Below are 24,313 nucleotides of genomic sequence, written 5' to 3' on the forward strand. Positions count from 1 at the left end.
CGATCCTTCCGGTCTCTATTTAACATGTTGAATGATATTGTAAATAATGTTACCTAATGCGGTGACATTCAGCTAGACGAACGTGCAATGATAATAATGCAATTCAATCAAATGCTTTAATATTATACTTTTTTTCCATTTCGTGTATTTTTCTTTATGAAATCGTACGGCATTAAACGTGTTAATACAAACCATTACTCAGCGATAATGCTTATCCATTAAGTGGCTGCATTGCAGCGGCTATCCGATGCATTCGCATGCGACCGCGTGCAATTTATCGTTGCAACGTCGCCAGGAAGGGTTGACGGACTACCGTTCGCCGCATTGTCGCGGCACGCGCGCCGCATCGTTCCGTGGTCGCGATCCCGCGGCTTCGTCCCAACCGCTGATTTCATGAACTTTTTAACTCCTAACCCCTTCTCTTATAATATCGAGTCAGACTTCGATCAACTTCGACAAATTCAAACGTTATTTATTTATTTATTTATTACATACATTGTTTGTGATCAATCTTTAACCTTTAGAGTAAGCGCAGACGGAGAATAAGACTAAAGTTCTTTTTCTTCTGTACTAAACTATTAACGATAAGATAGTTGTATCAAGCAGTTATCGAAAGGTCGATAATTTTTAATTAATACCCGCTTCACTATTAAAACATGCGGAGAAATGGCTAAATACAGGGAAAATATCGATAAAACTTCCGATACAATCAAACAAAGGTATATATATCTCAAACGACAGCAAGTCTAAGAAAATAAAAATGAAAGCAACGTTTTCGATAAAATTTATGCGTTACATAAATATTTCTAATCAATATTCATTAGAAAATTACTGTAATTCGAAAATATTCCTCGAAATTTAGTAGTTGACGCGATAATAAAATTCAATAACAAAGAGACCATAGGTGACCAGAAAAATACTTAATGAAAACCAATATATAGCTACTAGACGTGGCGAGTAACTGAATTGCCTAGTCCGCAATGTGTTAAGGGTTAATAACAACGGCCCGGCGCAACGGGATTGCACAACGTTAAATAAATCGAGAGGTGTGCGCCATGTTTGCGCAACCCGAACATACCGGCGCCCACTGTCTTTGGAGTGAACCGGCGCGACCGTTCCCGTGGTATGTCGGTTCGAGGTAAGCTGGGCCGGATAATAACGAGACGCGAATGACGGGAACCATTATGCACGATAATTATCTGTCTTAAATTGGTCACGCGACCACCACACAGGGTGCGCCGGGAATCTTGTAATTAGCGCCGAAGATTACGCGGTGATTCTCTGAATTGATTTCCTTAATACGTTGACGACCACGCGTTTAACAGAAAGTCTGTGACGCAATTAAAATATTACAGTCGTTTGTAATGAAACTGTAATGTAGACTGCTAATGGATAGTGGTAATATTCAAATTTACAACGCTAGGAAAGAGTAATAACTGATAAACAGAGAAATTGCGAGTACAATAAAACAAGAAAGGAAAAATTGCATACAGAACAATTCATTTGATATCTTCGAGATGATTAGAATTCAATGCGTCGTATGAATTTTCTATAATTCTATATCTATATCTATATCTATATTCTATATTTTAATTCTATATCTATAATGAAAATGTGACAGAGTTAAAAACATATGTATGTAAGTACATGCGACTTTAAACAACGAGAAAAGGACATCGTACGCTCATGAATGCCGTCCACGCGAATGCATAGCTATTATTATTTGATGTAAAAGGATGTATTAGAATCCGAATGCTCATGTTGCATTCGTTAAGGAACGAAAATGCGAGTTCAGACATAAAATTCAAAGTATTCAACGTATCGTTCAACGATTAACCAGTTAACTGCGTTTGACGTGTATACACGTTATCTTAAAGTTTGAAATGATACTAATTCCTTCAACGATGAATTCTTTATTTTCTCAGATAAACATGTCATTCTTTTTTGTTTTACTTTGGTTTTTGATTAAAATATATCCGAGGTACATTCATCCTGCGTTTGACACGTACACACTCCATTTTTTTATTTTATTGCGTGCAAAACGAGAGATTTTTTTAAACTAAATTCCACAGTTAACATGTTAAGGTAAATTAGTCAACATTACATTCTATTATTATTAAAGACGGGTAGGTTAATCGTTGTCTCAAACGTTACTGCCTATTCATGCGTTCGCACTATTTTGAAAAAACTAGTAACTTACAAATTTAATGTATAATTTATACGGTAAAAACGTCTAGAGAACCGGAGTGAATTTCGTCGGAGACTTGGAACGTTTAACAAAAGTAATATACCGTGTCTGCTTCAGTCGCGATTGCTATCTGGGGTGGTAGAGTTCCAAGAATCGCTGACTGTTTTGTTTCTTTTATTGGCGAAATAGGGTTAGTAACATGAGAAACTAGCGAGACGAAATTAGGAGTCGGCCGTTTCGCCATCGTAGCAAAAGTCTATGCGCAATTTATTTATTTCACTATGTGACACGCGAAATCACATCGTAAAATTTTCAATTTATTTACACTAAACGTGTCCCGACAGGTCCAATGACCTGTTTGAAAATATGATTTATAAGTCTGCGTTTTCTTTCGTTCATTCAACTTTTGTATCAATTCCTATGTTATTCGGTTAATCGGTTTTTCAATTTTCGCCTTTCCCTTTGTTTCTGTGTCCACTAAAACAAATTTATCGTCTAACTTGTATACCTTGTATCGATTGGCCACGGTGAGATTTGGTAAATACAAAGTGTCGGTACGTTTAGTGTGAATCTTCGTGTGTTAGACATGTCGAACGCGCAACGAATGGAAATTCGTAAATAATTGTCTGATCTAATACTCTAAAAAATAGAATCTTATTAAATAAAATTTTATTTTTATCTATTTTTTCTTCCTCCGACGCCTTTATATTTCACTCTGGTATACACGATCAGATATTATGCAGAGAAAATCGAATTCTTCAACGTGTGGTGTAACTTTGCCCGGTTTCCTTTAAAAATCATTCAGCGCCGAAGGAAATGGGCAATATATACTTAGAATACCGTCGAAAATATAGTACTATAGTAAAAATCGGGAACCGTAAAAATTGAGAACCCGAACTGGTACGCGCAAGGTGTATTTTCATGTGCAACGAGATGGTCATAAAAGCATGGAATACAGTAACTACCACCAGACGCCGTCGCTTATCTACGCGTGTAATAACGTCTCGTTATTGTTTTGAAATTTCCGCGTAATGATAGCTTGTGAAATTTAGTTCTTTCACTGGGTCACTTCCGTTTTCGCCGTTCCTTCCCAATAGCTGGACTGCACATGATTATGCAAATACAAATTTTTGTCGCTAATAATATGTTCTATCGAAAGGTCTAGCGTGTTTCGAAGGAAATGTAAAGCCTATTAAGCATTTTGATATACGAGCGCATGGGATAATCTAATCCAAAGATTGTGAATTTCTTATGCAAACACGGAGATTTGCAGAATAATTTGCAAAAACCGAAGTTGAACAGAATTGTAATATCGTTTCTACGACTTTCCCTGTCGTAATAGTAATATAAGAACTATTGTATTTTATGTAAGAGTAAAACTTTTTAATTTTATTGCGTTCTATGCATTTAGAAACGCTGCAAATGCATAACATCCGAGATCTATCCGTAGATTGTCCACGTAAGATGTTCTCTTGTTATTTTTATAGTTATTTTTATTTTCAATGAAACACGTCAAGTTCAACGTTTAAATACTTAAGCGGCTCGCGCGTACATGTCACTAATTCTTGGCAAACGTTCAGCGAACGTATCTGCGTTTCAGGGAGCGGGCAGGATAAAAATTTTCCAAGGTATTGTGTTAGATAGACTTTCCGATGGATGTATCAAATGCCAGCGATGAAAGATCAAATTACGAAGTTTCACTTTTGGCATTTTCAAGCGCGTCCACATGCACACGTTCGTCTTGCGCAAGCGTCGCGCGCGCGAATGTGTCAACACCTTAGATTTAGAGATTAATAACATTATTAAGAAACGAAATCTGACCGTTGAACATTCCTAAAAAATTGACGAGTCTTATCGATTCGGTATTATTTTTGATCTAATAAAATCCAGAGGCTAGAATAATTATTTAAAAAATGTGTTCTTTATCTATTTTTAATATTTAATAATATATCGGTTTTTATTTTTAAAAATGTTGCTATCAATTCATGTGTATAAAGAGGCTACAAAGTTTTATTCTTTGCCTTAAAACGGAACACCTGGTATATATACAAGCTATATCATAATGTAATATGCATCAACTATAATATACTACCAAAACATGTTTTTTTAAAGAAAATCTCTTTACATGTTGAAGCTGATTTGTCTTAGCGATTTATAAGTGATTTTTTCTGTCAACGTCCGTCATGATCCTTATCATTCCGCGAGCGGTTTCTCTGTTCCGCATACTATCACACGCTTCTCATATATTCCTCTTGTGACAGAATGATCGCTAGCGCGAAACCGAGGTTGCTCAGTGAATTACAATAGAAATTTTCAAGTTGTCATAGGAAGTGGAATGAATGTGACATGTTGTCGAGTAAAGATTACAACGTACCTTATTATTAAAGTGGGAAAACCTAGAGTTGTAGCAAAATATGCAGCGCGCGTGTCATAACACAAAGGATCAGCTAAGAGTTGTCGAGCGGGTAAAATGATTGAAGATGCAACACAGAGAAGCGTGTATACACTCTTGTTCAAAAGCTGTGAGTCATTTATGATGATATAATGTATGCTAATTCTGCGACTTATAAATCAAGTGACCGAAAACGAAGATAGTAATTTGTATGTTTTTATAACAATTAAGATTTTATATTTCTTAATGTAGTGATTTATAGTTGTATCGAATAAATGAATTCACATTTTTTTTGTTAGTAATGTTATTTTTAATGGAAGCAGTATATATCTGACAAATGATAATGGGAGGTTTTTAATGAAATGTGCAGTATAAATACATTTACAGGCTGTTTATATTTAAATCGTGATAAAGAACACGGCCCAGAAAGCTGTAATTGGCTACATTGATAATGTAAAATCGAATTTGACTGTTTAATCGAGGTCTTAAATATAGTTTTGCTTCATTTCTTTTTTCTTCGTCTGGGTTGAATTTATTGGCCCATACAAACTGTGTTTCAGATATCCTAATTTTCTCGTTTCGCCTCACTCTTCATTAAATTTCCATCTCCGCAAGTCACGCGTTTTATGTGTCGTAGACGTTCATAAAATTAGCGCAGTTTTGGGTTAATGGGCATCAAATACATCGCTTCTGGACGTCTTATCTTAACAGCATTCTCTTGTTTTCGAAAATTCGTATTTTCGTAAACACGGGTGTTTTAAGAACTACATGCTTTTCTACTTTACTATTCCAAAGGATTAATAGTGAAACATAAATAACCGATAAATAACCTATTTATAGGTGGGTGTATTTTTATCAACGAATCCTTTTATATATTTATCATCTGCAATATGTAATGAAAGAATCTGAATTATTTTGAATTCATTACTTAATTTGAATAAATTGAATTACTTAATTCCAATTCATAAAGATTCGAAGTTTGTATTTCGAAAAAAAGTAAAATCCCAAATTTTCACGAATTTTTAGTAGTAATCGTAACGCATAATAGGATACTCTGGAGATCAACGACTTTTGTTTTTCCTGTAGGTATCTACTTCAACATTTTTTCAACAGAATACAAAGTAATTTAAACTTTTTTTTTGTATTGTATATAACATTTGATGCATGGAACATTATTTGTGGAGTGTCGTGTGCAAGATCGAAATTGAAAGGGACACTTTAAATGGCCATGTTAGTCGAATTCGCCTAAGGAGTATCTGGAAATTTCTGAACTGTCGTTTTGCCTTTTAACGCCAGCGTGAACTGGTTCTGGTCGATACAACCTATAGTTGTTTCCCAACCGGTGTCAGTGCCATTACTGTGTAACGAAAATTGTGAAAAACGTGGCAGATTTATGCAGCATTGTATACAGATTCACTATTGTTCACTTCTGTCACAGAAGCATGCAGTCTTTAAGTGATATATTATTGTAATTCCTAAGCTTAATGTTGCTGTTATACGACGTATTACAAGCGAAACATAGAAAAAAATATAACAAATTATTTTAATCAAAATCAGAAATTATTAATGGTCTTAAAACACGTATGTACATGTCTTAAAAAACAGTAGGATGCATCTCAAATATTATCACAGATGTATATTCTATTTACTTTTTAAACTATCAATTTAAAGCAATGAAAATTTATTCTGTATCTGCATTGATAAATAAGCAGTTTGAAAGTTAGTATTTGTCCCTTTGCGTATCATAGCTTCATTCTGATTAAATTCAAATCTCGATTTTAAATTTAGATAGATATATACAACGTAATTATAGAAAAAATCCTTAAGTGCTGTGATAATTAATTAATTCAATAGTAATTAAAATTACACAGAAAATAAGATTTTATTTTTTATTACAAATGCGAATAAAACAATTGCTTTTTTAGAAATTTGCTTTACATGTATGGATCTCGAAATATTGCTTAATAATAAATGAATAAGACAGTAGCAATGTCAGGAAGCAAGTTATGATACTGTCAATGTTTAAAAATACGAACACGAACAAAAATAGTCTATACAGTGAGTCATTAAGTCAAAACTTCCAGTTGATGCGTGCGTACGTGATTGATTTTTAAAGTACTTCTTCTTCCAAAATTGAAACTCAACATGCAACCATTTTGTCTTTCAATTCCAATCTCTATTTTCGTATAAAGTTTTTAAATATTTAAAATTAAATTAAATTAAAATTTTCTATATATTAATATCAAATGTTTCAATTAATCATCAAATTATATCAAATCTGACTTTGATTTACATTGCATTTATTGATGTCAGTATTAAACTGTATGCACGAACATTTTAATATTTTGTGAAAATTTTTGTCAAATTTTTGTCAAATGAATGAATTAATGCATTAATTCTTTGCACTCGAGAGGCGACTCATAGTCGCCATTTAATTCAATATAAGAAAATTATAAAATTAAATATTCGATATCATATTTTATATAATGTAATTAATTTTTCTATTTAATAGAATCGATAGGCTGATCAATATTCTATTAGAAAAAAATGACTATATATAACGAAAAGACTGTCGAGTATAAAATATTTTGATGCCAGTTCGCGGAAGATTAAGTACAGTCTTTACGAGAAGAATAAATGTAAAGACAATGTCTTCGTCAATTATATCTATTATTGTACGAGTCCACACCATAAAAACCGAGCAGTCGCGTTTGAATTTTAAGTTCGTAACTGTTCATTTTATGGACACCAACACAATCCTCATGAGAGATTAATCTCTTACGCGCTTGAATTCACTATCAACTACTTCGATGATGTCGTTAATGATGCCACAATGCTATTAATACTTCTTCAGTTAAAAAAATTAAGTGTAACAATTAAACACTGTGCTTAAGCGACCCGTACACATATTCATTGCCGTGTCTGTAACGCGAAAAACATCATTTAATAAACACATTAACCACCACACTGCCAGCAGCATAAATTACCGCATGGTTGAGACCTTTCTTTTCATTGTAATGAGAATTATACAGTGTCTCGATATTCTCTGAGCTTTTTTCTATTTTACCTTGGAATTTATTTATGAAATAATTACAGCTTTAAAGACACGATCGTGCTGGTGTTAATTTGTATCGTTAAAGTCGCAGTTCACAGCATTGGGCGAAGAAGGAAGCTTTTCATATTCGAGGATTTTATGAGGGTCTCGTGATTCGTCGATGCGTGTGTTCAGGAAGGATAATCATCATTAGCATGAACAACGCGAGGCGGTTTTTTATTGCTTCATTGAACCTTCATATGGGGACGCGACTCTCTCACTATTCTTTACCTTTTGTTTCTTCTCGTCGTAATGGTAGCCATTGAAACATTTTCGAGGAATAATAAATGAATTCGTATACTTCCGTTTGCTGATAATTTAAATAATAGAATGTTGTCTGTGACGATTCAGACTTTTGTTTTCATTCTTTTATTGTAAATCAGGTCTTCTTTAACCGTTTGGGCCCCAAATAAAAACTTTCAGAAAAAATACATTTATTTCCGCAATATTTATTTACTTATTTACTACTTGAAGAAAGAATCATTTTTTTTTGTGAATACAACTTCTTTTATAAAAATTGTTTTCATTTCTATTGAAACTGAATATAACTATTCTAAATCGTATGACTTTATTTCAACAACAATATGAAAGCGCGATAGATGAACAATGATAATCGATGTTATTAATTATATTGAAATTACATTTGTTTGGCACTAAATATCTATAGGCTGCTAGTAAACAATAGACAAATATAGATCGTTTTACAACGGAGATTGGCCATATCCATAAATTCGTCATGCGACAAGTATGCGTAACCTATTTATAAATTCACCGATATTACATTATTTGTCGTGAAGATCAATGGCCTTTGACACAAAAGCAAATTAAACAGAGATATCGCTTCCGAATACGAATTCGTTAATAAATTCACCGGGTACTAATTATACAAACAGATCGTTGATTAAAATTAATTACATAAACATTCCTTATTCAAGTAACGGAAAATTCGGAATTATTCTCGAGCAGTATCTCGATCACCAATAATAAATGACATTTATAAAAAATGTGTAACAACATATTCACTCATGACCTTATAGCAGCAGCGTGTGTAAATACAATTTGAATACTTCTTAAATCTTGAAGTGAACATATCAACGAATTACATGTATGATATTAATAGGAATGTTAAAATGAAACACTATGTTTTATGCAAACGCCGTTCAACACGTGAGCAGGTTGTTTGGAAGTTGAAATACGTATTACAATTTACATCGTACAAACGCTTAACAAAAAGATTCGTATATTAACTAGCTTCCATTTGCATAATGGAAACTGTCAGGCAGATTCTATAACATACATTGTAAGCGTGTGTCTCGTGTAACTCGCGCGTACGTAACGTTATCTGATCCAGCGTTTCTACAATTTTGCGTAGTAACTGGAGCACGTTCTTGAAAAATCACTGTAGCGCCCGCGCGCGCCGGGCAAGAAGCAATTAAGGGTTATTCCGCGGGGTTTTGACATTGCAGATGGTTGAAACAAGAGTACGAGAATTTCATTTCGTGTCTGGATCGCGTATCGTGATGTGAAATCAACTGGTTCGCGTGTGTTAATTTTTTCATCTGCTTAAACACTTTGAACTGCAGCCATTTCATCAGGAAATTTATTATTTACAGTCTTTGTCCGGAAACATCAACGAACGTTCTTATTTGCAGAGAATCTAATAAAACTTGTCGTTATTTCAACTGTAAAATAGATTACGGCGCATTTAAAATTTTGTTTTTTTTTTCAATAAAATATTCACGACGGAAGTGTGACATTAAAGTGTTAAGATTGTGTATATTAGGTGACCACATCAAGTTAATGTAATTTTTTACATCGAAATTAAATTGTAAAACCACATGAACGTATTCCGTTACTTGATATTTTCAGTTACCGCTTGTAATTTAATAGAGATCCTATGACAACCAGAAAAATATAGACTCCGTTGTCTTTTACTTTCTCTTCTCCTCTAAACTGGGAATGTTGCAAGTAGCCAAACATTTTTAGAAGACAATGTACATACCTTGCATCCTAGCAAGCTAGTTAATAAAGTTTTCGTTTCACTTGAGGGGAATTGGTAGCGGGAATCGCCTTCCATATAGAGCTAGTTCAAATTAATAAATTCTTTCGACTTTCAATAACAAAGGAAAATGGTTCATTTTTAAGGTTACTTAATCAATTTTTTTAGTAACGATAATAATTAGTACATTGTAGACACTATATGTCCACTAAGGTGTCGAGTACAACAAACTGGATACCATGGTAAAAATTTTATAAATTTCTTTATTCATGTCTGACCACATGAAATACTAAATGACAAATTTAAATTATCAAGTAATTCTAATTACCGAATGAAAGAGTTCGCAGGTTCGAATCTGCATAAAGACGGTCTGTCTAGAAATTACATTTGCGAATAATTATGTCCTCTTAATGTGGTCACCTGTTTTGTGAGATCGTTATTTGATTTTCGCACGAAAGTGGCTACTTTAACATAACGGATTCGGACGTTTTTAATTATTTAGCTTTTAGCGGTTAAATAAAATTGATAGTTATCGGCAGCTCGTAAAATAACGTATGCATATTTAAAAGATCATTCATGTGTAATATATTCCGTTATAGTTATTAGGTGCAATAATACGGTCGTCGACTACCGAATCACCGCTCATAAAAATCCCATAAAATCGAAACAACCGCTTCAACGCTTCAAATCTTAATCTTCCTCAATCTAATACCGTAGTCACCACATTAAAAAGTAAACCTTCAAAAAATACTTGACCAAAAGAATTGACAAACCATTACCCCTTACTCTGTCATCCAAGAAATAAAATCAACTAACTAAAAATGTATCAACTATCAAAATAAACCGACATAGTATCTATTGTCAGCAATCTCCTTTATCAACCATCAATCTGTTCATGTTTCAACGTGTACCGTAGACACTAAGACGTCAATTACTATCATCTACTGTCAGTCGAATCGTTAATATCCATCTGCACGAATGAATAAATATGCAAATCCCCGGAGGTGACCATTAATCAGTATCTACTTACTCTTTGGCCACTTCGTGCTGTCGGCTGAGTGCACCGGTGACAATGCCGCATTAAACAAGCGGTTCACGACCACCGATGACTTTCTCCTGATGGTCTCTGTTTTCTGTGCGATTGTCATCTCGTCGTCCTCGCTGCTGCTGTTGTTTTGATTCTGGCCAGTGTTCACGGTCGAGTAACGCCGACCGGCGAATCGGTTCCATATCATCATGAAGTCTTTCATTTTTGTTACTTCGCTTGGACCAATACTTTTGGCGGAAGTCCTGGCAGGGCACGTGCGCGGGGGCGCGCTACCTCTTGCTCGTGTCTAATCACCAGAAACGTATTTTTTATCGCGGCGAAGTCACACGGAGGTGCGCTGTCACGTGCGTTGCGAAAGTGTTACGAGCTAGTCGGCTGAACGATCGCGCACAGGATTCGTTAACCAGTAGAACTAGTCGATTCGCGATTGCTGTTTACGGAAGGAAACACTGATTTGATAGGACCAGTCCCGCGGCGCTTATATGTCTAAGAATCTCAGCTATCAGCGTTTCCCTTCTTCAGGCAAATCTGAGGCTCGGCGACATATCTGGAAGCTTCTGTCCTGTGTCGACCAATTCTTTTGTCTTTAGATCTTCGTCTGTAGATATGTCTTTGAATCTTCTCTAGATTTGTCTTCGAATCTTCTCCTCAATATTCTTCTTTATTGGCCACTGATATCCTTCGATAGTGTAGTAGAGTCTAGCTTCTGTCCTGTTTCACTCTTCAACCAACTCCTCTGCTTTTAATCTCCTCCTCTAGATTTTCAATATCCTTTTCTACTGTTCACCAATACCCTTTGATCTTCCTTGAGAAGTCTTATCGCAAGAATGCAAAAGTTCAGAACGCTAATTGAATCGAACGACAACTTGCGGTTTAGGTACTCGGATGTCCACATGCAGGTACTAAGCGGCTAATGCTCGCGGTGTACACTTTTCCTCTCCCGGTGTGTACCGTGTGCGCTTCTGTGCAAAAGTGATGAAAACACGGTTCAGTGGAAGTTCAAAAATTATGTTAGAGTCATTGCAGTGCCCCCACTAGAGTTACAAACCGCCCGGTCGCGGCTAGCTGCACGTGGAACGCTCACCAATCGGTGACCTGGACCGGTACCCCACTATAGGTGGAAGACACTACAGGTGGTCGAGTGAAGAAGCCGGGGAGCAACGCGACCAGTAACAATTGCAGTGGCATTCGATTGCAACGTGCAAAGGTCAATGGAACATTCTCTACGTCAGTCATATGATCCTCAACAGGGGATGCACCGAGATTCTCAGTGATCCTTTTAGGTTTTACGTGTATTTCGATTCGTTTATCCGGTTTTGCTCTGTTCTCATTCGTGGAAATATTTTGATTCTATTTTGTTTTCTTTTGTCCTCGTTCGTGAAAATTGTTCGGTTTGTTTGGTGAAAGTATTCTGATTTTATCTGGTTCTCGTTTGTTTTTGTTTCTGGAATATGATTTACTTTGTTCAAATAAAATTGTACACTGATTACTAGTATAATCATTTTTCTTTCATCTATACTGTAATATTTGAATTAATCCTTTGTTTATAAATAACGTTTATTGATCATTTTATTCCTTCGTCTCTCACTTATTCTTTAAAATGTTGTGTTGGAGGCATATTCCGAAAGTTAGTTTTATCCAATTTTTATTTGTTTATATTTAAAATTTATTTATCTTTAATATTCCTCGAAAGACAGAATATCCAAATTCCTTCATGTACGATTGCTCGTTATCACGTATCGTGACACACGTCATCATTGTCTCGGGCTGCACGATCTGTTCAGGTCGTTTCATATTTCTATCAAATATCATAACAGAATGACCGAACCAACGATCGTCCACAGAACGTGGATGACGACGAGATCGTCAATGATTCAGCAAGATCAAGCATTTCTGGCGATCAACAACTTCTACACATTCCTATTAACATTAATTGCGTTTCGAAAATATATTCGATCTAAGAATCTTCTGGAAACTAAATGTTCAACGCCACCACAAATCTCTTAATTGGCCGAGGTTTAATAACAGCGCTATTAGGGCGTTTTGTAGGCACTAAACCGTGCCTATTCACACTATCATTATTCTCATTATCCTACGCAGTGACGGAATGAAATAAAGTAATTAGCAATTACATTTTAATTACATTAAAACGAATTCTTATTACCTAAATACTTCATCCACATCATAATTTATTATTCTTCACATGCAACGAATTATTCTAGTTACTTATCAACACGGAAAGCTCATTTTTACTCTAATAAACAACCAATTATTCAAATAAATTTTGTTCATCATTCTTTTCTTTCATATAGTATCTAACATCTTGTCTAACTCAAAAGTTTATCCGACTGATGGCACAAAGAAATGCTTCGCTATTGGTTACGATTAACAACAAAACGCTTAATCTGCAGTGACCGTCGTAAACATTGATATTACTGCATTAAATTACGTGTATCCACCAATTATTTTTTCGGTCAAGGACTCAAGCTCCGCCTTACGATAGAATTGTTAACTACGGTACGTATCATTGAACGAATCTTGCGGTGGTTTTCCCAAAGAACTTTGTACTGATATTTACGAGGGCACGGTCAACTCAAGGCAAAAATGCTTATTGCGATGTAGTGTGCTTCCCTGACTTAAACCTGTCTCCCACGAATGCCGACGGGTTTGCCACTGCCGTAAACGGAATTTCGTCCAAGAAACTTCTCTCTTTACAACCGGAACTTCCCGTCTTCGCTTCATTAATATGGACGTACGCAGATCTCGACGGTGGCCAATCATCGTTCGTTGCCCGTTTCCTTGAATCGCATGAAATTTTTGGCAATCATGCCGATTCACGGTTCCATCTTAATGACATTGGGTATATTCATAATTGATACTGATTTTTTTTTGTATACCTTTAAAACTATTTATTTGAGAGAAATCATTATAAAGATTTAAATCTATAGTAAGCTGTTGACTTCATACTTCCTGTACATGTGCAATATTTTTCGGTTATGTTGTTTGAATTATCATGGAACCATTTGGGAAACGCATTATGTAGAAACGACGTTAATTATTACTTGATTTGATGTTGATGCATATATTAAGCTGTGATAGTAACTCTCACAGAGTAGTTTGTCCTCGCTCACATACAACATAGCGTAATCCAGATCTAACTCACACATTAGCGGATTGTTGATACTGTGTTTATATTTAGAAGAATGTAACCATCTTACGAAATGAAAACCTAGGGATAGAATAAAAATGTTTATATAATTATGTCAATTATTATTTATATTTGCGATTAATGTCTCAGGTTATCGGTGTCTTTGAAATGAAAGATTTCGATTGGCTTTTGCCATCAATGATGTTTGAGAATTTAAGCACTTTCACATTCACTTGAAGATTTACAAACATCGATATTGAATTGAAAAACTAATTTTTCTTATTCTTTTTGTGATTCGATCTAATAATTTGAAGTCCAATCAACTATTCGATTTTAATCGTAATCAGAAACCTGTCTTAGCTAAGAGATCATTCAAGAATTTTCTCAGGTCGATAGACAAAGGATTACGCGTTTATTTATACAATACCATATGAATTATTTTCCGTTTTATTGCGTAATCGTTAATGTGTTTAACTGTGAGCAGGACGCTTCAAGGCTAGTTCATGATTCTGTTCCATCTTTATCATTTCATCGGTTTACCTCATCAGGAATAATTTAGAAAACTCGTCTAATTACAGTAAAATATTCTGACTGTTGCATTATTTAATTACTTTTTCTTGAAATAAAGTGATCGTGCATTTATTTCGTTTTGCCAATCTCTAGACTTCTAGAACATCGTGTTGTGTTCAAACGTTTTATATTGCTCAGATTTTTGTCTGAACATTGAAATAAATTAACGTGTGAAATGGTAATTATGTTATTCTTTTAAAAGTTGCCGTTTCATTAACAATATACTTTAAAGGTATTAAAATAGTCATATTTGAAATTTTAGATGTTTCTTTTAATTTCTTTTAAATAATTTACAAGATGGAAATGATTGTTTGTAGTTACTTGGTAGATTTCATGAAAACTGATGAATATCAGTATTTGAATATAAACAATCATTATATGAATTCAAATTCATGAGAAGAGTTTCCGATCTTAGAAATATATACTCAGATTGCCGATCACAAGGACTAATTAGCGGTTTGCATTACTTTTTTCCGAAGGTTCGTATTCCTCTGACAAAGCAATTTACATATTAATTGTACGAGATTTTCTTCGAGAATGTTCAGATACGTATGATCAATAGTTGATAATTAAAACATACTGGTAAAGCAATTAAGAAGAGCATGATTTACACTTTAATTATAATTGATATATTACATTCATAATATATTATACATTAATTATAATTTAATAACTGTTAGTCGTCGAAAATTAATGAATAAGAAATGTCGAGTTTACCCTTGTGCCTCGATTAATGACTTTAATATTGTTTTCTAAATTCTTATTCCGTGTAACATATTCTTACTCGTCAAATGAGGAAGCATTGGTTGATTAAAATTAATAACCTAAATTCTGCGAAAGTATTCAGTACTTTATTTGTAGAAGATATTGTAAATATTATAGGTAACGAATTCATCAAATCTTACATTATTATTAAGTTACTGTACGTTACTTACGTTAGCCAAGCCGGCCTGTGGTTCAAAAGTGAAGAAGGGTAAGAGGAGACGTCCATTCGTGGCGTGCGGCCCGATAGTAATCGTGGAATTAATTTTGGCACGTTTTTGTTACTGCCCGAGCCGCGAGCTGAAGCGGAGCATGCGTCCGAGGCCCTTGCCCCTCTTCACTTTTGACCCACAGGCCGGCTTGCCTAACGTGAGTAACATACAGTGCAGTACCTATATGACATGAAACACATTATTCAGTGTCATTACTTTTTTTCGAGTATTTAAAAAAGTTTAATAGTATGAAATAACAGTAATCATCATTAGAAAGACCGACGTCAACAGTAACCACCATAATAATAAATATTTCAAGCGGAATATCAGAAATCATTGAGACATCATTAAAGGATTGACGTCAATAGTAACCATTATGACAACGACTGTTTCAAATGCAACATCAACTACAGAAAATTGGAAAAAAGAAATAAAAATAACAATCCGACATTTTACTGCTGCCGGTACGAATGTTCATGCGCAGAATGCTCATTTCAAGCCACGCTCACCGAGTATTTCCGTAAACCTCGAATTCGTAAAGCTTGAATTATAGTTTCGCTTTGTCGGCCAGTCTTGCCACGCTAGAACGAGGTCGGAGTTGACTTCGACAGTTCACGAAAAGCGGCCCGAGATTCCAGACAATTACTCGAACCAGCACGCAGTCAAGGATCCTTCCAGCAACGCGAAATCCAAGGCTAAGGAATTTAGAAAAGCTGTTCCGACAGCAGTGGGCCGAATGTTAATGTTGTTCAAAAATATAGACTGCGAGATCTGTTCCACGTATATACAAATTACAAGTCATCACCCTTTATTGGTTTTTCCTTCCTCACTGTTTTCTGCGTCTATCTTTGGTTTTTTATTGGCGGGATCGCGTCGCGACATCGGCCATGCAACACGCATAATTTTCAGATTTGATATAATTAATATTTGTATATTCAGATAATTTACACCGTCTTGTTAACGTCAATTGTCTGGCGTTAACAGCGACGCAATGAAGAAATTAATAACAGTGTTTGGGGCAGTGTGATCGTATTTACACTTCTGCGACAAGATGGCCGCCCGCTGCGCAATAGGTGCGGACTTTGGAATAGTCGACGCGATCGAGATAAATCAAGGACATTATGCACACTGAAAGGAACGTGACAAACATTCTGGAAAAGAGAAAAATGTTTGACGAATTTTGGAAATAATAGACGCGGAACCTGACTATGAGACTAAACAACTTCTTTCGTTGAACAAACGATTCGCGTTCTTGTCAAAACACCTTCACGCTATCTCGTGTCACGATCGACAGTTCATGTTTGTTTACACTCGACAAATTATTTCTCGGACGCGTCGGATGGAACACCGAAACGCCTAGCGTCATTCGATGAATATTTATTTCGGAAGAAACCTCCTCTGAACTGAACTCCTTCGACTTTTTCCTCCTGTTAGAAATTTCCACCGATTCCGCATTAGCATAACCGTGTTTTTCATTCCCTCCTCGTGATGCTCTCTGCATACGCCCGTTTCCACTTTCAATCGAAAGTTTCCTTTGCTTCCTTTTCTTCAACACTGTTTCCCCGTACGACGCATATTGATTTAATTTGAAAGATAAATATCAGCAGTATGCAGCGTCGATTTGATCACTGGATCGTCACGTTTATGAGTTGATAGACGACACCTGCAGCTTTCCAGCTTGTCTTTAACCGATTTCCAGCGAACTATCAATAGACACGGACATTTTCTTCCACTTGTTCTTATATCGCGTAATTTCGCAAATTACCTTCATCTCGATCGGATTTTCATCGTTAGCCGTTCATTTTTATCTAAAATGGATCTGCGGATCGCAATTTGCGACGATCTCAATCAATTTTCATATGCGCGCAGAATTCGCTCGTTTCCCGGCTTCCGATTTTAATTTCATGCAAATTCAGGCTGCGTACAGCAATTTCAGTTTTATGTTCCTGTTTACGTTTTTACTTGTTGTTTTCGAAATATCAGTTGCCTTTCTCGTTCTATTCTTGTATGAACGCATTATTAATTTGATGGAGCACTTAATAAGACTTCGACTCTGTTTTTTCTTACGGAAATATATGGACAAGCTAAAGAAATAAATAACGATTACTTTTCGTGCAAATTCCAAATAATTATGGTTAAATGTGTAAAAAGAATATGATGAACTTTTAAACCCAATAAAAGTTTTTCTAAAAGACCTTGTCGTCATCTGTACTCTTGACAAATTTCTAGTTTTCTAGTCTATTTCTTTGTAATTTAGTATGTCTAAACGTCTAATTACATATTGTCAACTTGGACGCTTTCAAGCATAACTGCACAATCTTATAAACCCTTCTCACAATCAGCCTTAATGCTGAAGACCCGGTGACCTTCAAAAGAAGCTTGGTAGCTTGAGAAGAACGCTTGAGAAGGTTGGCAACCTTAATGCAGACTTGTAAGAGATCTGTTCACTGATTATATAGCGGTACGAAGATTAATGTCTTTCGATCTGTCCTTATCAGTGAGGAACGATGTTTCGCAGTTTTAACACTTTATACTCTCACACGATCCAGTAATGATCGATTGTCAATTATACTGTAAATTTACTTTATCTCATGGATTTCAATTTCAACGAGCGTAATGGATGACAACGATAGTGACACTTTTAAATAGTGATTTATATTAAGAACAAACTTATCCTTCTTGACTGTAAGATAAAGCTACAAAAATCATTATATCCTTTTAGAAATCGGTTTACATTCATATATAAAGGATCTATTGTAGTAAAATATATATTTCTTGGTCTAAAAAATGCAAAGGAAGAAGAAGGATCATTAAAGACTGAATGTGGTAATAAGTGTGATAATAAAAGTGATGATAAAGAGTTAAAATGTTAATTCTTTCAAGGGAGATGAATTTTTTGTTCTTAATTGTAACATTTCAATGTCTCGTAATTATACATAGCGCGTCTTAGACGCTAACTGTACCAGTAATGCATTACATCGTTCTTGTACTGATAAAATCTATGCGGCATGTTCTTCTCATTTCGTGTTAATTTGAATTAAACAGAAGTTGCATTTGTATATTATACACCGTCAGTATAATTGGATAACGGTTGAGGGCCTGCATTATAGTGCATCCACGGTAACGGCTCTGTCTTTAATCGCTTTTAGTGAAGTAATCGTTCTTAACAAGGAGATGATTAAGTATGGCAGAAGTTAACCTTCTGGGACAATGACCCAACGCGGTTTTTGATCGAGAAAGAAGGCCGTGTTCCTGATTAAGTAGATCTTGTAAAATTACCATTCTCTACAGTATATCCAGGTAAAGGTTTATTTTAGCTAGCGGAAAACAAAAAAATATTTTTCTGTTAACTGTTAATCTTTGTCAGGTATTGAACTTCTTTTACATTTTGTTGTTTATTAGAAATTTTTTACACGAATTTTACACTGTTTTTCTATGTTGTAATGTAAATGTAGATTATTATATTTCATTAATTTGGTTTGAATTTATTGTTACACAGGTAAAATGTTCAAAATAATACATAAAACATAACAGAAATCAGTTGTTTTCATTGGATAAGCACAAAAAATATAATTTAAAAATAAAAAAACTGTTCCATTTTAAATAAACGGTGGAACGACTGTTCAGCAAAATAAACTGAATATGTGTGTCAGGAAGAATCGTTTAGATGCTACACCTTTTCTTTCTACGTTATTTGAATGAAATTGTATAATTGAATATTAAAATTGCGCGTGGTACAAGCAGTTTCTAGAATTTTATCATGTCATCATGATTTCTTGTGTCTTCGTTTTTAAGTATCTCGTCCGAGTAGTGACAATTTTTATATGAATGAAAAAAAATATTTATTCGTACAAGCTAACTCAGCAGACAGACGATTATAAATATTCTGTAGGAATGTTAACTGAAACAAAGTATCCGACATTCCGTCACAAAGAATGCAAATTAACAAACTTTTCTATCATCAAAATATTTACGAATGCTTTTCGTGATTTCTTCTCCTATAATTCTAACGACGTTAATGTAAAATATATCTTTTATAATTTGTTGTATTCATTTTTCATTCATTCTGTAACAATTAGTAAGAGTTAATAGTATATAACATGTGTTGAGGAATATAACATCTATAGTCCACATATTTTACATATATAGAATTATTTAATTCTTTTAATTATATAGAATTAAATTAAATCTTTAATTTTTAAACAAGTTTTATATAATTTTAATTATAGAATCACTGTCCTGCATCAAAGAATGTCAAGTTAATTGAAGATGTCTTATCTATAAAACTTGCGTAGTGGAAAATTTACCTTTTCCTATATGAAACTGTTACTTAAATAGAAGTTCAAAATATGTGATGCAAAATGTCTTAGTGATGAAATTCAAACGTCTTGTCACACTATGTGTTATACGCACCTATTAATTATCGTTGATTCAGAATAATTAGGGTGACAGGTATGAAATAAGAGTTCGACGAAAATACATGGATCTACGTCTCATCTAGCGACAGTAGATTCTGCTTACTAATCCAGAAAAACCTGTGGATTTTCCTTCTGCAATGTTTATTTTACAAATTTGTCACGATAACGCACAATTATATGAAACTTGTTGACAATGGAATTTCTGCTATGCTTCAGATGTTTTTCGTATCCTAATGTTATACGCTTGAAACGTGAAAGTATACTTTATCCCGAATAAATTCATGAACAAAGTTGTAGTTTGAAATGTTTTTAAAAATAAGTTTGACACCGTAACCTCATATTGGATAATTTCATGTTTGGCTGTAATAAAATTCAGGATAAGAAATATTCAAATTTTTTTGGAAACTTTTATTCCAATTAGCATAACTAAACTGCGTATATTTGATATTTATAGTCTAATAATGTTTTCAGAAGAGTATAAGATGCAAAGGTATCGAAACTGTTATCTCTTCAAATTGTTTCAATTGTCCTATTTATATGTATATTTGTATACAGTTCCACGGTCCGATTTTTTTCATTCTTTTTACATTATTAATAAAAGAGACAAGGTTATATTTTGTATCTGTATTTCCAAACTGTTCTTTTTCATAATATTTTGCAAAGTGCGAGTACTTATAATTCTTTTTGCATGTGTATTTGCAAGTCATCGTTTTAAGATTTCAAGGAAAATATCTGTTTTGTTATTTTTTACTCAATTTACTTATTCAAATAATTGACTTATTACCACTAAAAATAAGTATATTAATATTAACAAATAAGTTGAATAACTTGCCCAATCTAGGACGACAGAATTCACCTATTTAAATAATAATGTGTTTTAAATTATAATATAATTTACTTTTTATATATATGGCTTATATTTTATCCATGCGGAAGACATTAAGCTTAGCATATAGATAAGCAAACGAAATACATTATTAAATGTCAACGCTTAATACCTGTCTTAAACTCATTAGAAATGTATCCAGGAAATACTATTTTAAACTATTTTACTATTTTTTATTTGAAATCATACGAAGAAAGTAAATTCCAATAGAACACTTCAGGATGACCGACATAAAAACATTTTTGACCTTTAGTTATAATATTCAGAAATACTTTTCGAACAGAACTCATGAATATCAGGTTGGTTCCTACATAGATAAGCGTATTTAGAATACATCAAAGCCGAAGTAGCACAGAACAATCTATAAATCTCGTCAACTGATGATAATATGCGATAGCTGACAGATGGAACACGTCAACTTTAATCATTCAAACAGATACTTCGGATGTGATAATTTTATCTTAAACCTTCCCAAAAGAACTATAATCCGTTCCATATGAATTCGTTTTACGAGATGAAAATCACGTAAACAGAGTGTGTCTATACGAGAAAAAACCGAATATTGGAAAGAAAAGTTGGTATAACTTTTAGAAATACATATTTATTTCACATGACTTGACAAAAGAAATAATAATAATGACATTTCTGAAAACAAAAGTACATTTTATTCGGTGTTATTGACGTCAGATCGCGCATAAAATCTACCACGTAAATAGTATAAATAATTTACCATGTAAATTGCGGAACGTGTGTATTGGAAGTGTATTATTTGTCTCATCTAAAGTATTGAAAGAAAATTATTAATTATCGTCACCCCTTTGCGGCCGAAGATTCTTCGAAACATACAAAACCTTCAACGTATGAACCTAAATTGTATATCGATTGCTTAATTAGTAGAAAAAAAAGAAAACTACATACTGATCTCTGGCTGTTCGACGAATTAGATTATTTGTCCACGACTTAGTCTGCTAAATCTGAACATTTCATCTGACCGAAATGCCGACATCCGTCCGCAAAGGGTTAATATCGCCAAAACTGCTGCTGTTTGTTTAAATTTTATTAAAACAAGGTCGTAAATAACTGGTTAGGTACATTGACAATTTTGCTGTGAATTGATGTTGGTCTTTCTGTGTTAAATCTAACTTGAGTTTTGTCTGCGATTACAGAAGAAATAGGTCGGGTCTAGGTCAGGTCTAGATCAAATCTCGGCTTCTCTTTTCCTAAATGTCTTATATAATTTACAAGAATATCGGTTTACACGGTCTGCATGTTTTCATTCACACAAATGACAGTTTAGTTATGTAATAATGTGTACTATGACATAATATAATTATTTGTTCCTGCCGAGAATGCATCGGAACCTCGATTTTGTTCTTTGACATCAAAAGAACTCTGCTGGCAGCGTGTTTACAATAGAATTGTGCTAAATAATCCTTACCAACTGAACTTCGTATCTTTCAATGATACGAACTCTCACCGTTGCATAATAATATTAAAAGCCTTAGTAGGTTAAAAATAATATTCAAAACAATGGAGTTTTATGAAATTCTCTGTTTTATACCGTTTTCAAAGTGAAATTATGTAAAATTTATTTTCCCACTCCAATAGTTTTAATAAATAAAACAATCATTTGAAACAGCATTAAGTCTGATTGAACTTTGTATATTACTGTTTCCTAAGAACTTTTACTGTCTGCGAATGCATAAGTACATATCAACTTCGACACGTGGTAAATAGATAATCTAGCTGAATCTTCGTGATAAACGCAATATACATTTCCATTTAATCTTGAAGTATTGAGTAACACTTTATCAGTTTCCACAGATAAACGTCAATTCCTTCGACCATAAAAAACGTGTTCTCCTATTAATTCTGAAAGTCTCAGAATTTTATGAAATTTCGCATATTTCGTATATTTGAAACTTCGTTAAATTCTCGGAGTGTTCTTCAACGATCACTAAAGAGTGTCAGTTTTATCGCATAAATTTCATTATAGATACCTTTTTTTTATTAGGAATCGAATTTAGAATGCAATTTCTACTGTATTAAGGATAACAGTACATAAATTATCGTAGAAATTGGAACGCAAATACGAAATCTGCCTGTGATAGTAGTTTAAAGAAACACGCTAATTGACTCCTCTAATCGCGTTCATAAAGCGTAAGGCACGATCCGTGCAAAAGTAATGAAAGTTGTATGGTCTATGTTTCAATTAACAGCAAACAAAAAAAGGACGAGTATACGATCCGAGTTTGTTTGTCATTCTTCGAGGAACAGTCAGTGAACTCGGTTCGCCTCGGTTCTGACTCGACCTTTTTCATTTATAGTAATTCCGTCAATCGATAGGTAAACTTCAGTTTCCTTAAGAAGGCCGTGCAAATACTTCTGGCAACAAGTGACTGAATAATTTACTTTAAAAATCTTAAATACACAGAAATTTTTCGTTTACAATATTAAACTGTAATTACATATTGCTATAAATGACATACCATTGTTTCTATTTTATCCTAAAATACAAAACTTTTATATCTAACAATAAAATTCATAAATTGACAAGAACTAAAATATTTACTTAACAAAGTTCTCGAAATAGTTAATAAAATAATTAATTATTTATCCAAATTGTCCTGCAAATTTCTTTGTAAAAAATATGAAATATTATATGTATCATACATTTTTTCCACAATTTTACGTAGCTCAAGCATTTGTCTAAATTTCTAGAAAACGAAAAATCTGAAATTACGTGAACTTTTCATTCAGTATTCATTGTTAACCCTGGGGACGTAGAAAACGTTATCGTTGAACATTGCAGTAAACATCTTAATTCGACGATCTTTGAGGCGAGTTCTTAAAATAGGAGACAAGTTGCGGGGTATTTTAAAAATCGCTCGGTAATCCCGAGTGCTGACGTTCGCTTCCAGCACAGCCAATTTACGTCGCACGGAACCGAACCCTTTCCTTCCTTTTTGTTTCCTCCCGAGGCAACGTCTGAGGCGAACGGCATCTGTAAACCTCGTGAGAGTAATCGTGCGGCAACATGGCTCGTTGCGGTATGCAAATCCGATAGATCGCAAAAATTCAATCCTAATTTCCTGCTGTGTCGTCCAAGGGGAAAAACAAAAATTCTTAGTCGACGTTAATGGTAGAATCTGGTGATTTTCTATCGTCTGGCACGTATTTCCTTTTTTTCTTTACAGCGTTTTTATAATGCTTGACCTCTCCGCCGGTGAATCGTGGGACACGAAAGTCTCGGGATTCCCGAAATACTTCGGTGCTCCTTGATAAATATTGTGGATCCTTTGGACGCATCCCTTGTACTATTAACCCCAACATGCTTTCCTTGAATGATTTGTTCATCAATTTCGTGGATAGCCCTTGTATCTTTAAATCAGCTCCTTTTTTAGTGTCCTTTCTTTTAGTATTTTTTCGGAGTTTGATTTTTTGTGCTTTAAATTGTTTTTATTTCATATAAATTTAAATATAGGACTTACGATATCTTGAAAAATTTTATTTGGAAAATTGTATCAGAAGTTGATAAGTTTTTCAAAACTTATAAGTAACACACTGTAATAGATACGTATGCGGCTTTCAAATAT

General features: G+C 34.1%; 1 protein-coding gene across 4 annotated transcripts in view; it reads right to left on the reverse strand.

The window, feature by feature from the left end:
* LOC116430962 (scavenger receptor class B member 1) overlaps positions 1–24,313 on the reverse strand; it is a 46,683-nt gene that overhangs the window by 16,357 nt on the left and 6,013 nt on the right. The window contains exon 1 of one of the 4 annotated variants that reach the window (XM_031985755.2): positions 15,375–15,436. The exons of 2 other annotated variants lie outside the window; for them this stretch is intronic. Coding sequence is in view for 1 of the 2 variants with exons in the window: in XM_031985752.2 (XP_031841612.1) it covers positions 10,704–10,923 (220 nt within the window). In the remaining variant the exon portion in view is untranslated. Of the gene's footprint in view, positions 1–10,703; positions 11,739–15,374; positions 15,437–24,313 lie in introns of those variants that run through there. One more of the 4 variants, XM_031985752.2, reaches the window with a different exon arrangement.

Source organism: Nomia melanderi, chromosome 5 (assembly GCF_051020985.1).
Source record: "Nomia melanderi isolate GNS246 chromosome 5, iyNomMela1, whole genome shotgun sequence".
Classification (NCBI taxonomy): domain Eukaryota; kingdom Metazoa; phylum Arthropoda; class Insecta; order Hymenoptera; family Halictidae; genus Nomia; species Nomia melanderi.